At 44.5% G+C, this 15,514-nt stretch overlaps 1 protein-coding gene across 1 annotated transcript in view; it reads left to right on the forward strand.

The window, feature by feature from the left end:
* Positions 1-8,560: 8,560 nt before the first annotated feature.
* Positions 8,561-15,514, forward strand: part of MRPL39 (mitochondrial ribosomal protein L39) — an 8,631-nt gene continuing 1,677 nt past the window's right edge. The window contains exons 1-4 of the mRNA XM_015424200.1: positions 8,561-8,879; positions 10,987-11,193; positions 13,658-13,797; positions 14,734-14,802. Coding sequence (XP_015279686.1) covers positions 8,831-8,879; positions 10,987-11,193; positions 13,658-13,797; positions 14,734-14,802 — 465 coding nt within the window. The 5' untranslated portion in view covers positions 8,561-8,830. The remainder of the gene's footprint in view (positions 8,880-10,986; positions 11,194-13,657; positions 13,798-14,733; positions 14,803-15,514) is intronic.

The raw sequence follows: 15,514 nt of genomic DNA on the forward strand, positions 1-15,514 counted from the left end.
CTCCCCCCCCCCTTTATTTGTACTATCATCTCCATGCTGATGATGAGTTCTGGGAAACTCAAGACCTTACTCACTAGTTTGTGACAACTAACACAAAGATGGGCTCCAAGCTTTGGGCAAGTCTGAGCAATACACCCAGTGACCCCCACCTCCCAATTAATGCTGTAGAAGCTGTCATCCCTTGTCCTTTTCTACTGTCACAATCAGACAGGTCAGTTGGATGATGGAGGCTGTTCGTCCCTGCCCTGGCCACACAGTGAAATCGAAGTAGTGGTGAGCATACAGTAAAGTGCTGGGAACAGGCAGACCCAGGGGGGTCAAGTAGAGCTACTAACCCCCAGATAAACAGGGCAAGCAGCAGTGACTGCCACTGTGCTGCATTAATTCAAGGACCATGAATTGGATGCCAGGGCACTTAGGGCCGAGAGTTACCCAGTGATGCTGACCCTGACAAAAAGGCATTGTACTGCTGTTAGTTCATTCAGATTTTTTTCTAGTGGACCAACACAACTATCCATTAATGCCATCAACAAGATAGATCCATGCCCCAAAGGAGATTCCAGTCAAAATGTGCATCATAAGGAAGGCAGCTCTTCAAACAAATTCATGTAAATACGTGTAGCATAGGAATGTAATAAATTGTTCTTAACATAATGCAAAATACAAAAAAGTCTTATAGCATATTAAAAGCTAACATTTATTTAACCGTAACTTTTGATGGGCTGGAGCCCACCTCTTCAGATATACAAAATGACTTCTCAGTCAGCAAGGCATGCACAAAAAGAGAGAGAGAGAATTGTGAATAATAGATTAAAAGACAAGAGGTATACTTTGTGACATAACTATGCAAAACACAAAAGTATGCAAGATAAACCCCCTGACCAGAACAGCTGGAATTGGAGATAAATTAATCTAGATATGTTTAAGAAATTTAATATAATATTTGAACTGGTTAAGAATGTTATCAGCTGCATTTAATCCCTGGTTGATACAACATCCCTATTGATAAAATTTAATTCTGTTGTTGAAGAATGATGTAGAGGTCAGAAACTGAATGTCTTGGTAGACTGAAATATTCTGCTACAGTGGTGACTTTTAATATCAAATTTATGTTCATTTATTACTTTGCATATAGACTTGTTTGTCCTGTATTGGCAGCAGCAAAGTATTTTTGTTACCTTTTAATTATGCTTATTTAAGCTACATAATTAAAATGCATATAGTTACATAACAAAGCAGAAAGCATTATTGACACATAATTGCATACATGATGCAAGACGAAGAACAGGTAAAAGAGTCCCTGATGTCATTTTTGGTTCTAAAACAGCATTACCTGAGGTCCTAACTACATGTTACACAGTTCTTGTACTATGGCCCTGCCACAAGGATAGAAAGCTATCAGATGTGTGTTGTGAGTCACCAATTGGGAACTCAGTTGTCAGGTGCACAAGATCAGAACTGCAGCATGCAGGAAGAATTAACTTAAACCTTTCCCACTGTGTTATTTTCCTGACCTGAAACTGCCCTGGTTTCCGACCTGAAACTGCCCTGCTAGTTGCTTTGTTGAGGACTCCAGTGTACTGATGCGGTACCATAAACGTAAGTTTCCTCAATGGGGCAAATAATACCCCTCGGGGCCATTTCCTTTGGTTGCTAATATTTCACTTTCAGTTCTTAATTGGCTGATCTCTAACAAGTAATGCTGATTTCAACCTGCAACTTCTAATGCCCCCCTCCACACTCTTGTCCTTGCAAAAGCAGTCCCTATAGTTTTTGCAAAAGAAGGGAAAGGTGGTTAAAAGGGGTGGGGGAGATGTAAGTTTAACCCTATTGATCTGATCACTTTTTAGTGTTGGTCTGGGAACTGCTGTTGACAATGAAGCCAATATATACATCGGGTACACCTCAAGTGTTGGGCTCCAGAGAGGTAGGGACTACTGACCTCCTGAGAATGGAATGTATGTGGCCACCCACAACCAATATAATTAGGTTACTTTATTGACTAGAAGATTGTATTGATTCATGAAATGAAATGAAATGCTTCATCAAGGTCCTGTGGATTAATATGGTGAGTTAATGAATTACTTGAACTCAAATAGATGGTTATTTAAAATGTTACTCTGATGTGAGCACAGTGTTGGCTTTTAGAGAATCACAATCTTTTTGTTAGATTCAGGTGGGTTAGTCTGAAGCAGCAGTACAAAATTTGAGTCCAGTGGCACCTTTAAGACCTACAAAGTTTTATTCAAGGTATAAGTTTTCATGTGTTTATACCTTGAATAAAACTTTCTTGGTCTTAAAGGTGTCACTGGACTCAAATGTCAATCTCTTTGTTACTCATCAGTGAAATAAGAATAGCAGATTATATAGGATGAAAAGAGACTTCCAATCCATTGTTTTAGGCTATGTACATTCTTATATGACCATACTTCAGGAGAAAGCTATACCTCTCTCCTATACAAATGAAATCTGTGCATCAGAAAGATGAATGTTGCCCTGTCTAAGCTCAGCCAAGCCCGATCTCATCAGATCTCGGAAGCTAAGAAGGGCTGGCCCTGCAAGTAAGTGGAAGGGAGACCTCCAAGGAATACCAGGGCTTGAGACACAGAGGCAGGCTATCAAGCCATCTCTCTGAAAAATGTCCAAGCCCCAAGTAGGGGTTGCCAGAAGTCACGACTTCAAGGAATGCAAGCTCACACATGCACACATGCGTGCACACACACAAATACCCACCAAAAAAGAGACAGAGAGGTGAAAGTTGCCCTATTTATCCCATCACTAAAATCTGAAATAGCACTTTTGGTAGTACACAAATGTACTATTTATAAAGTATTTTGCACATTAGCTGTGATAAAGAATATACATTTTAATTTTTGTATCCCACCCTTCCTGCATGCGGGCTCAGGGTGGGTAACATCAAAATTTCATATATAATATAATCAATATAATCAACTGTCAGATTAACATTTAACTAGAAATGGCAACATGGCTTTCTGTACTAGCTCCAACAGCTGGGTAGGTGGTAATCATAGGCAATTTCAGTAGGACTGCTTTGCAGGGGAGGCCATGTGATTGGACATCCATCACCTCAACCAAAAATTGATATCAATTTTTGATATCAAAAGATATAAGTAGTGTTATTTCATCCATTGGAGGATTGTAAATTTCATTAAGCTGTGTTTCTGTTTTAGCTGGACTTGTGGACCTCCTTTTTGAAGCTTGTTTTCATTCAAAAGCATATTATGCTGTTGCCTTGTGCACCCAAAAAGAGGGAAATTAAGTTTTGTTTGGTTTCTGATGGTTATATCTGGGTTGTTGTTGTTGTTCTTCAGTTTTCTCCTACTTTCATTCCAATATTATATAAACATGGATTCTAACATATTCTGGAATATAGATTCTTCCCATAGTTTTTTCTTCAATCAAAAGTAATTCGACTTACCTTAATTTGGGTCCTTTCTTCAAGAGGAATCAGAGGCCCAACGAATTGGCCTCTGAATATGTCACTGCCCTGTACCAAATGGCTCTTCGATGCGAGTTCCAGAACATCGAAGAAGCCCTCCTTGACTATTTCGTGCTCAGGCTCCGGGACAAGAAGCTCCGTCCCAAGCTCATTGGCCAAGAGGACACAAACCTCCAAAAGGTGATCCGGGAGGCTGCAGCATTCAAGAAGTCCCTGGATGTTGGCAACCAGAAGACTGACTGCTATGCCGCCCCAGTGCACTAGGCCGCCAGTTCCTCAGCCTCCGACGTGTCCAACTGCGAGGAGGCCCTACGGATGCATCACCCAGCCCGCCATGGCACTCGCACTCCTGCCACAGCTCACACCAGTGAACCTGCCATCTTGACACCCTGTGCCAGCTGCAGGGAGCCCCATGAGCCGAGATCCTGCTGTTTCCAAGACGCCACGTGTCGAAGCTGTGGAAAGGTTGGCCATATTGCCCATGCCTGCCATTCCAAGGGGACCCAGAGGCCCATCTGGACTCTGCACATGCCACAGAACTGCACACCACTTCCATCTAGCCGCACCAGATACTTCACTTGCCCCAGGACACCCCCGATAAAATTAAAGTGACTGTTTTGATCGGGGAAGCCCCTTGCACAATGGAGCTAGACACTTGGTCCTTCATTTCCATAATCTCGGAGGGCACCCTCTGTAGGTTCTGACTGAATGGGGACCCTCACCTTAGTCCGGCCGGTTTCACCCTACGGGACTTCCAACAGAATGACATGGCCGTGAAAGGGGTGGGGATGTTTTGGGTGCAGTACCGGAATTTTGAAGGGCTCTTGGACTTGCTGGCAGTTGCACGAGTTTACTTGGAATAGCATGGTTCGTGCCCTTGGGGTTCCAAGTCACAGGAGTGTACCAAATTGCCCGAGAAGCCTTTCAGCGAGTGTGTGACGAGTTCCCGGCCATCTTCGATGGGATGCTTAGTCGCTACACCGGACCCCCGTCTCCCTCCAGGTCAACCCAGAGGTGCAGCCCATACAGCTGAAGGCCTGGCATTGTCCCATTTACACTGAAGCCTAACATTGATGAGGAGCTGGATCATTTGGTGGACCAAGGGGTTTTGGAACCCGTCTCACATACCCTTTGGGAAACCCCAATTGTCACACCCATTAAGCCCAACAGGGATGTCCGCATCTGCGCGGACTATAAATGTTCCATTAATAAAGCACTGCCTTTAAAAGTGTACCTTTGGGTACTTATATAAAAAAAAATAAAGCACTGCAGGACCACACCTACCCGGTCCCAGTAGTCAGCCATGTCTTGGCCTTCTTGGCGGGCACCAAGATTTTCAGAAAGTTATACTTGACCCAGGCCTACCAGCAGCTCCCAGTAGATGATGTGACCGCTGAGGTCCAGACCATCATGCATAGGGGTGCGTTCAAGGTGCAGCGGCTACAGTTTGGTGTCAACGTGGTTCTAGAAATTTTCAAAAATCACATGAAGCCTTTCTTCAATTGCTGCCCCCATGGAGGGGGAATTTGTCAGCTGGTTGTGCGCCATCCTGCAGCAGTTCCAGTTGGCCAGCCTAAAGGTGAAGCAGGAGAACTGCCTCCTGGGTGTTCTTCAGGTCGAGTTCCTGGAGTTCTCCATAGATCCATCCATCTGGCCCCAGACAAGGTTCGTGCCATTGTCAGCTCCCCCGCGCCTACTTCCAAGCAGGAGCTACAGGCTTTCTTGGGGCTCCTGAACTTTTACCATACCTTCTTGCCACATAAAGCTGCACTGGTGGCGCCACTGCACCACCTCCTTGACAAGAAGGTCCCGTGTCTGGGGCCAACAGCAAGCCACTGCGTTCTGGGGCATGAAGGAGCTGCTCACCTCCAAAGCAGTCCTGGCCCATTTTGATGAAAATCTGCCTGTCGTGCTCGCTTCCAGTGCTTCACCATATGGGGTTGGCGCTGTTCTTGGCCACCAGCTGCTGGATGGCAGGGAAGTCCCCACGGCATATTACTCCCACACCCTGTCTTCAGCTGAGTGCAACTGTGAGCAAATCAATACGGAGGCGCTGGCCATCATAACGGGGGTCAAGAAATTCCACAACTACCTCTATGGGTGGCTGTTCACCATTGCGATGGACCACAAAACTCTGCTGGCACTTCTTGCCCCAGATCGCCAAACCCCCAGATGCTCTCCCCGTGGGTTCTTCGTTGGTTCATTTTCCTTGCGGGATACCAGTACTCCCTTCTGCACCATCCTAGGAAGGCGATGGGGCATGCTGATGCCCTCAGCTGCTTGCTGCTCCATCGATCTGGACCTGGCTCCTGCACACCAGATCTTGCTCTTGGAGGAGCTTCCCGACCGCCCTCTGTACATTGTGGACTTTTCCTGCCACACTGCAAAGGACTGGATCCTCTCCCGCATCCCAGACTGGGTGGGGAGGGGCTGGCCCACCAGCGAGGTGGGCCCGGACTTTGCAGCCTTCTCCTCCCACTGGGATGAGCTCTTGGCTCACAAGTGGTGCCTACTGTGGGGCAGTCGGGTAGTAGTTCCTGTGCCCCTGCACCAGCGAGTATTGTTGGCCCTGCATGAGACGCACCCCAGAATTTTGCGAATGAAAGCACTTGCCCAGAGCTATGTGTCGTGGCCAGGAATGGACAGCAAAATAGAGGCCTGAGTCCAGCACTGCCAGGCCTGCCAAGAGACCTGGCCAGAACCGCCACGTGCTCCCGTGTAGCATTGGGAGTCTATCCATTTGCATTTGGACTTTGCCAGCCCCTTCCAAGGACAAATATTCTTTATCTTGGTGGACTTCTACACCAAATGGCTGGAGATCATGCCGGATGCCTCAACCTTCACCAGAGTGTCAATCCATACCCTCAGACGAATCTTCAGCATGCACAGCCTACCCCACATGGTGGTAACAGACAACAAGACTGCCTTCACTTCAGGGGAGTTCCAGGAGTTCTTGGGCCGCTACTTAATACGGCACATCTGCTCCACTCCCTTTTCACTACGGCCACCAACGGGCAAGAGGAGAGGATGGTGCGGACCATGAAAGAGTCCCTCAGGTGGATCATCCACGGGGACTGGGACCATAGGCTTGCAGCATTCCTTTTTGGCCACCGGGTGACCCAGAGTGTAACCACTGGGCGCAGCCCCACTGAGCTCCTCACCAGCAGATGCCTAACTATGCGACTGGACAGACTGCACCCGGACTAAGCCCCAAAGCATTGCCCATCACCGAAGAGCCAGGAAGCGCCCAGAGGATTTTCCCCAGGCAATCCTGTCTATGCACAGAACTTCTCCAGCGGTCCTACCTGGGTTCCTGCTAAGGTCATCAGTCTCACCAGCCCCCTCTCATATGAAGTCTCTACCGATGGTGGACAAGTCCTGCACAGGCAGATGGACCAGCTTCGCCACCAGCACCAGCTGTTGTGGAGGCCAGTCGCCCAAGACCACTACCACTGCCGCCAGAGCGCAGCAGGGAGGGGGATGCGCCTCACGCCAGGGACTGTTCTGACCATGCATAGTCGCTCACACCCATACAGACTGTTCCAGAGCCCTGGGACTCTGCTCCTGACTCACCATCTTTGCCCAGTGCCACTGCTGCAATCCCAGACAGGGCCCCTGTGACTTCGCCAACACTGTCTGAGCCAAGACGCTCTCAGCAGGGAAGGTTCAATAATAAAAAGTAGAGACATCACCCTGCCAACAAAAGTCCGTATGGTCAAAGCAATGGTATTCCCAGTAGTAATGTATGGCTGCAAGAGTTGGACCATAAGGAAGGCAGAACGCCGAAGAATAGATTCTTTTGAATTATGGTGTTGGAGAAGACCCTTGAGAGTCCTTTAGACTGCAAGGAGATCGAATCAGTCAGTCCTAAAAGAAATCAACACTGATTGTTCCCTGGAAGGCCAGATACTGAAGCTGAAGCTCAAATACCCTGGCCACCAAATGAGAAGGGAGCACTCACTGGAGAAGACCCTGATGAAGGTAAAGATGATTGATGAAGACTAAAGGTAAAAGAAGAAGGGGACAGCAAAGGATGGGATGGCTAGACAGTGTTATCAATGCAACGAACATGAAATTAAGCAAGGATGATGCAACAAACATGAAATTAAACAAGGACGATGGAAGACAGGAGGCCTTGGGGTGATATGGCCCATGGGGTCGCGAAGAATCAGACTCCGCTGTGCGACTGAACAAACAACAACAAAAAAGCTGTCTTGGGTGCAAACATTGGAAGAAAGATGGAGTACGAACATCCTCAATAAAATAACAGCAGTTCAAACTACACTGGTGTATGTAATAACAGAAAGCCTCTCACCCCACAAGGAACAAAACATAATAGAAATTAATAGGCATTTCGTGGTACCATAAAGGGTAGCTCAGTTTTATTCCAGGATATGCTTAGCCTCCAAGGAGCTACAGCTCTGAGCCCCCAATGCCAACCTACTTGACTACACTCACCCTACCTCACTAGAAAAGAGTAAGAAGGGCTACACTCATTACCCACTAATTTTTCTTCCTCCTAGGATGAAGCACAGCTGGAACTACAGGGCTGGAGCTTTCCTCCAATCCTTGGCCACCACCAGCAAAAGTGGTCAGGGACCTGCTAGAGCCCCCTGCCCAATGTGGTCCTCCCCCTTCCAGCAGACCAGTCCCAGCAGGTGCCTGGCAATAAAAACCATTCACACTCCAGGGCAGCCTGTCCAGGAGGGACATAAACAGGCACCTCATGTTAGCACAGGCACCTGGGAATTGTAGTTTCTGCCCTCTCTACTGTCACCAAAGAGCAAACAAGCAAGAAGAAGGTTGCCAATAATATAATTGACCAAACATACAAAAGCAACCTTGAAGAATATAAAGAGAATCTGTTTTTTGCAAGAATATTTATAGTGATATAAGACAAGCTATCATGTAAAGTGCAAATAAAGTACAAAGTGCATGAATGCTTCGGTATGTTTCGTCGACTCTCCGCTGTCACAGCAACCCTGGCACATGTGAAGGCCTCAGAGACTACATTGCCCAGAATGCAACTGTCAGCAAAAAGGGCCCTTTCAGTTTACAGGCTTGGCGTCCTCACTATTGCCTGAAACGTAGGAGGTTTTTCCAGAGGAGAGGCGAAGGTGGTTGTTGTTGTTGTTTTAAATTGCGACTCACACAGAGTAAAACAAGAACCCAAGGGGACCTTTCCAAAGCTGTTTGGTGAGGATGCAGAGCACATTCGAGAGGAGGCATCGCTCTTGACAGCCCAACTTCTTTGCATCCGAAGAAGGGCATGAACCCAGGGGTTTCCTGGGAGCGCAGAACGTTTGAGTGCCGGCGCTCTTTTTGCAGCGTATTGCTGGAAAGAGCTGGCAGAGAGACGGACACTTGGCTATGGCTTCATTTCGGGTTGCCCGCAGACTTTGGTGGGGCTGCAGCAGGAGTAAGTGCACACCGCGCGGGGAAGGCTGCTTGGCTTTGGCTGCGAGCGTCAGAAGAAACTTTCTCCCAACGCTAATTGCGGGGAAAGGGGGTCGGCACCGCGGTCCAGCATGTGTTAGTTGCGGTTCTTAATGTGTGTGTGTAAAGCTGAGCAGGCTGTAATTCAGCCGTGTGGGGAACGCTACCTTTGCAGTTCACGCAGGAAAATCTAGGCGGTCACTAAGGTAACACAGTAGCCAACGATGCTTGACGAGTGCCAGCCTGGGAACTGGAATTAAGAATAGTCCTTCTATGTGTGAGGCTGTGCGGTATTTAGCTCCAGGTTGTGGGTGGGTGGCACCATCTTCTACTCCTTTCGGCTCCCGTAAGGGTCTTAGACCTGAGCAATCATAAGTCGATGCTGCTTTAAAAAGCTGTACTGAAATCTGATGTACTGCTAAGTATTAGTAGCTTCGATAGCCAATTGGCGGGCCTGACTCGTAGCTTTCCAATGGAGTTATTTGAAAAACTGAGGAGGGACGTGTGTGAGTGTGCGAGAGGGACAGTTGAGTTTAGACTTGCCAAACTAAGATGCAAACTAACATGATAGAGGCTTTTGCATCTTGAAGTCAGTGAAGGTAACAGTGAAAGTTTGGAGTTTGGAACTACTGATCTTTTAGAAACAAGTTTTGATTAGAGAAAGAAAATTGATGATAGTATTTTTAGTGAACATGGTATGGAGTTCCTGAGGGTAATTCTGGCCACAGTCATGATGGTGCACTTGCTTATTTACTGCATGAAATTCCATTGGAGTAGCCAGGTTAGTCTGTTGCAGGAAGAACAAGTGTGTTGCTGTGTTTGGTGATCACCTTACATTTTCTTCTAAAGTTTTATGCAGTGGCTTGGGTCCTGACTAGCATTTCTACAGGCCTACATAGCATGATTTTCCTGTCTCCCTCTCCCATGGTAGCCCCAAATCTTGTTCCTGGTGGTCCCCCACTAACTGTTAATTCCATAATTTCATAGTCAGCAGTCAGTTGCTTTTCCAGGCAACACAGTGAACTTATTTCTTTTATTTATTACGTATTTCCCCAAAGAGCTAAAGGTGGTGTGGGTGATTTTCTCCCTTCTTCCATTTTATCTTCATAACAATCTTGTGAGCTATGTTAAACTGCAAGACTGTAATTGGACCAAGGAGCAATCCTAAGCAGGTCTATTCAGAATCCTACTGAGGTCTATCCAATAGAACTTACTCCCAAGAAGATGTTTTTAGGATTGCACTGCCAGTGTGTTTCATGGCAAGGTTCCAGTCTAACTACAGTGGCACACTGTTGTGGCTGTTAATAATGTTTAATGAGCTACAATAATTCATGAAGTTCAAATATGTCCTGTATATAGTATATGAAGTAACATTCTTGTTATACTAGCTTACAAATACTTGTATCCTGCCACAGAAGTATTTCCAGTATTTTGAGAGGAGAGGAGGAGGAGATTGGATTTATACCCTGCCCACTCAGAGTCTCAGAGCAGCTTACAAACTCCTTTCCCTTCCCCCAACAGGCACTCTGTGAGGTAGGCGGGGCTGGGAGAGCTCTTTCCAGAACTGTCCTTGAGAGAACAGCTCTGACAGAACTATGGCTTGCCCAAGGTCATCCAGCAGCTGCAAGTGGAGGCGTGGGGAATCAAACCCGGTTCTCCCAGATTAGAGTCCACACACTTATCTACTACACCAAACTGGCTGATCCTCATGTTGATGATCCTCATGAACAAAATTTGGGTGGGGGCTGCAGGGGGTGGGGGGAGTCCAGCTCCAGGAGTTCCTCTCTGCTCTCAGATCTTACAGTGTTTGAGCCACTGAGAGTATTTCAAAATTCTGTGTGTAAAGGGCTTGGTCAGTGGAACATAAGAAACATCTGATTGTACACAATCTGAAGCAGAGTTAAACCCTTTAAATTACAACCTCTATGTAGGACTGTAAACTAATTCCACTGAACTCAAGGGCAGTTGCTCCCAAGTAAGTGTTTTCAGAAGTGGAACATTGGTAAATATATTCATTACAAACAATATAAGATTTATTTTTAATGTATCTAAAGCATCTGTATGTTTGATGTCATTATCTTTATTTTCAGGGTTTGTTTCAACTGATCTGGTTCCTAAGGTATCAACAGCTGAGATTGCACAGATGCGCAACAAGCTCTTTGCGAAGGAAAAAGAGAGACAATTGTCTCTCTATCCACGAATTGAGAAGATCGAAGTAAAGTATGTTGGCAAATCTCACCCAGGCACTATATTTGTAATGAACAAAGGACTCTCCACACCATATACTTGTGCCATGCGTAAGTAAATGCAACAGAGTACTGGGGTTATATCACTCTTAATCTGAATGACAAATCAAGCTAACACTAATGTTATGTTGCAGAGCATAGTTGTACTGTGCTCTAATTTCATTGCCATCTCCGTGACTACATATGCCTGTGTTTTAGGGTGGATAATAAAAATTCCATGTCTACCAACTATATAGGAAAAGAAGGGACAGTATACTCTACCCACCAAACCTAGAGATATGAGATCTTGTGGGAAAACTGAAAAAAAATCAAGAGAAAATGGCTTTTTCCCTCCAGGAGAAAAATTGGAAATTTGGAGGGAGAAATTATTATGTAAAAACATTTTAAAAGTAAAAATGCTCTTTCAGAATGATTAGTTTAAATGCTTGAAAGGGAGTTTTAAAATAAGTTTGAGTCCAGTGGCTAGCACACTTCCTCAGATACCATCTGGTACAAAACTAGATCTAAGACAGAGACAGTGGTAGCTGTAGCACTGCTGTTGCATTATTATTAAGCAAGCAACGTTTTTAGGAGCTGGTGATATGCCAACTGTTTTCAAAGCAAAATGCAGAGGTTTTTTTCAGATATTTGGTCCAAATTATGTCCAACATGTTGCTCCTGCAAGGCTTAACCGCTTTTATTTCTCGCTAGTCTCAGATTCCTCCATCTTCTGAATAATGTGAAATCAACTGAGCAGTGTTTGAAAAGGATGTGTTCTGATCTGGTTGCCTCACCTCAAAAAGAATAGCCTAGAGTGGGGAAAAGACAGGAAAAGGCCACTACGTGTGTGAAACGCCGAACCGCTTGTGAATCGGCTCCTTTCCGGTAGGGGCAAGCCGTGGGTGAAACGGCAGCCCTGTACCGGTTCATCTGGAAACGGAAGACTCCCGGTTTGAAACCGGGAGAAAACTGGTAATGTGAAATTCCCCAATATTATTACATCCGCATTCAGGTGGGCTAGCCGTGTTGGTCTGAAGCAGCAGAGCAAAGTTTGAGTCCAGTGGCTAGCACACTTCCTCAGATACCATCTGGTACAAAACTAGACCTAAGACTGAGAGACAGTGGTAGCTGTAGCACTGCTGTTGCATTTGTCTGTATTATTAAGCAAGCAACGTTTTTAGGAGCTGGTGATATGCCAACTGTTTTCAAAGCAAAATGCAGAGGTTATTTTTCAGATATTTTGTCCAAATGATGTCCAGCATGTTGCTCCTGCAAGGCTTAACCTCTTTTATTTCTCAGTAGTCTCAGATTCCTCCATCTTCTGAATAATGTGAAATCAACTGAGCAGTGTTTGAAAAGGATGTGTTCTGATCTGGTTGCCTCACCTCAAAAAGAACAGCCTAGAGTGGGGGAAAGACAGGAAAAGGCCACCACAATGATCAAGTGGTTTCCTAGATACAACATCTCAAGTATTTGAGGCTTTCAGTTCAGGGGTGTGTGTGTGTGATTAAACAGGGACATAAGTGATTTCTAGAGTGGCACATGATTTACAGTACCATCTTCATGGGGCACCCCATGCAGAGTATGCATAAGTAATCTAACATGAATATCAGTAAGGCATGTGTGACAGTGGTCAGATCACCTTTCGTATGGAACAGCTGCAGTTGGCTAACCAGCTAAGCCTGAAAACAGCACCTCTGAGCCACTTCTGTCTATGTACAAAGAGGCAATTAGAAGCAACTCAAGCTGCCAGCCTGCTCCTTCTTTGGGAGAGTAACCATGTCAGAACAGGCCATAACATACTCCTTTGTCAGGTTTGTTTTGGACCCATACTGCTTCCATTCCATCTTGTCTAGATTCACCCTCATCCTATCCTTCATTGCCATTCAGACACCAGTTTACTATTATCATCTCTCTGGATTTCAATGACAAGGAACAATGCTTACTAAGTTCAAAAGATAAAGACTTCTGCTTTCTGTATTACAATATTAAGCGTTTCTGTTTTCACCTCTTATTTATTTCTTCTTTCCCCAACATGCAAAAACTAAGACAGGTATATCAAGTTGCAGCTGTTTGTTGCTTCATTGTTAACTCTGAATATATTGGCACCTACATATATTGGCATTTATAAATATACCAAATAGTAAAGTTGTATGTGCATGCTATGCATTGTACATTACATGTTCTTAAAATAAGATTGTAAGCTTAAATTTGATGAAGAAATATTTTATATTTCACTCTTATCCCCTTTGGGGGGGGGGAGGTCATTGTAGACTTCAGATCCCTCTGCACGAATCCTACAAACTGAGCCAAAACAAGTGATTTCCATGGTCTTCCTGTAACCCTCCAACGCCTTCTGCCCATTCTAATGGCACCGGCTTCTGGTACTATCTGATGGTAGAGGCTGAGCAGTAATGTTTGTGGACATTATATAGCTGATAATTTTAAACTGCCAGCACCACCTCTTTTTTAAAATATATGGGTAATGTGTTCATGACTACATTTTTCAATTTTTGGGTTCTTCCTCCTTCTCTAGATTTAAGTGAGTGGCACTGTAAGAAATCTGTACTCGCCCTTGTAGACGGAAAAATCTGGGAAATGTACCGGCCTTTCACTCAGTCATGCGAAATACAGTTTCTTACTTTCAAAGATGAAGATCCAGAGGAAGTGAACAAAGTAGGTTTCTGCCATATTCTGCCATTTTTTCCAGATTTTTAAAATCTCCTTTATGTTTGATTTCATTCCTATGAAATGTAGAGGATTGAAGGATCCAGGTGTAGCTGAACAATTTAATCACATTATTCTGTAGTACAGTAAACAGGGAACATGGCTGTGTTAATCTCTTGCAGGAAAAATAAACAGGCATCCTTATGTCGCCGTATGGACTGGCAGATTCATTGCAGTACGAGCTTTCATGGACTAGAGCCCAGTTCATTGGATGTACAAAAAGCCTAACTGAACCTCAACCCACAAAAGATTATATCACAATATGTATATTTGTCTTTAAAGTTCCCCAAGGTATTTTTTTACTGTACTACAACAGTATCATCATGCAATATGCTATCTGTTAGTAGAAAATAATCATTTTCTAATTCCTGGACCAATGAAATATGAAACCCACCACTGTGTGCTTTTTTATAAATGGCTGTGTTCTGGAGAACCTTACCATTTAAAACATTATTCTACCAATATATAGTATGTAAGAAAGTATCTAGCAGCTGAATACCCCGGACTAGCTGTGTGTCAGGCACAGGTAATATTTGGATGGGAGACCACCAAAGAAGACTGAGGTTGCTGTGCAAAGCAAGGCAATTGCAGATCAGCTTTACTAATCTCTTGCCTTGAAAAACGCACAGTCCTGGAGTCACCATACTTTGGTATTTATATTTATTTATTTGTATTTATTTGTAAGTGGAAAATGGCCCTGTTCCCTATATTTTTCTGTTAGGTTGCTTAAGAATGTTCCATGGAGAGATGCCAGGAACATTAGTAGGAACATTAGCAGCCTTTTTAGTCTATGAAATCAAATTTTAAAGCTTAAGCTGTGTTTTCAACTGCACTTCCATAGCATTTTATTTCAGACTAACATTCATTTGAAAACCTTTGTTGCAGGCATATTGGCGGTCTTGTGCAATGATCTTGGGATGTGTGCTGGAACAGGCCTTCAAAGATGAATACCTGGTAACTCTTGTTAGAGCACCAGAAGTGCCAGGTATATAAATGCTTTTTGCACACTTCTGTTGCTCTTGGTAAGCTGCATATTGCATTACATGAGCAAATGATGTTGGTTATCATCACATCTTCTAGTTAGGAACTGGATAAGTTGCTTAATTATAAGCTGACTGGAAAAGTATTTCCTTTTATCTCTTTTGACCCTACCATGAGGAAATTCTGGGGAAATGTGCCGGGAAGGAGTTCCAGAATCTCTTTGGCAAAATTCTTTTTAAAATGTTTAGAAGTTCATGAGTTTTTAGTATACAGTTTGAAAAGTTAATTTCCGTCTTGAAAATTCTGGCTCCTCTTTTTCGGGGGCGGGGGCGGGGGGAGACCTGCCTACCACCAGTGCATATTTTGTAACCTCAAGTTCTAGTATTTTTGTGTGGAAAGACTACAACAGTGACTTCTTTTTCCAGTTGGATCCAAAAGTGATATACAGCCAGTGTCCGTTGATAGTTATTTCTTCCATGGAATTTAAGTGGTGTACATGGAGTTTCCAGGCTGTTCCCCACCCAGGAACTGGTCAGCTCTAATCCTCATTAGCACTGTTTCTCATTTTATGTTCTGAAATTATTTTTCACCATTGTAAACTGGACTCTTTCTCCAATTGCAATAGTTCTTAATAAGTTAAATAAAAATATTTGTAAGTGATTTGCTAAGCATAGCAGGTACTTGT

This window comes from Gekko japonicus, unplaced genomic scaffold, assembly GCF_001447785.1.
Source record: "Gekko japonicus isolate JY-2015 unplaced genomic scaffold, Gekko_japonicus_V1.1 scaffold1418, whole genome shotgun sequence".
Classification (NCBI taxonomy): domain Eukaryota; kingdom Metazoa; phylum Chordata; class Lepidosauria; order Squamata; family Gekkonidae; genus Gekko; species Gekko japonicus.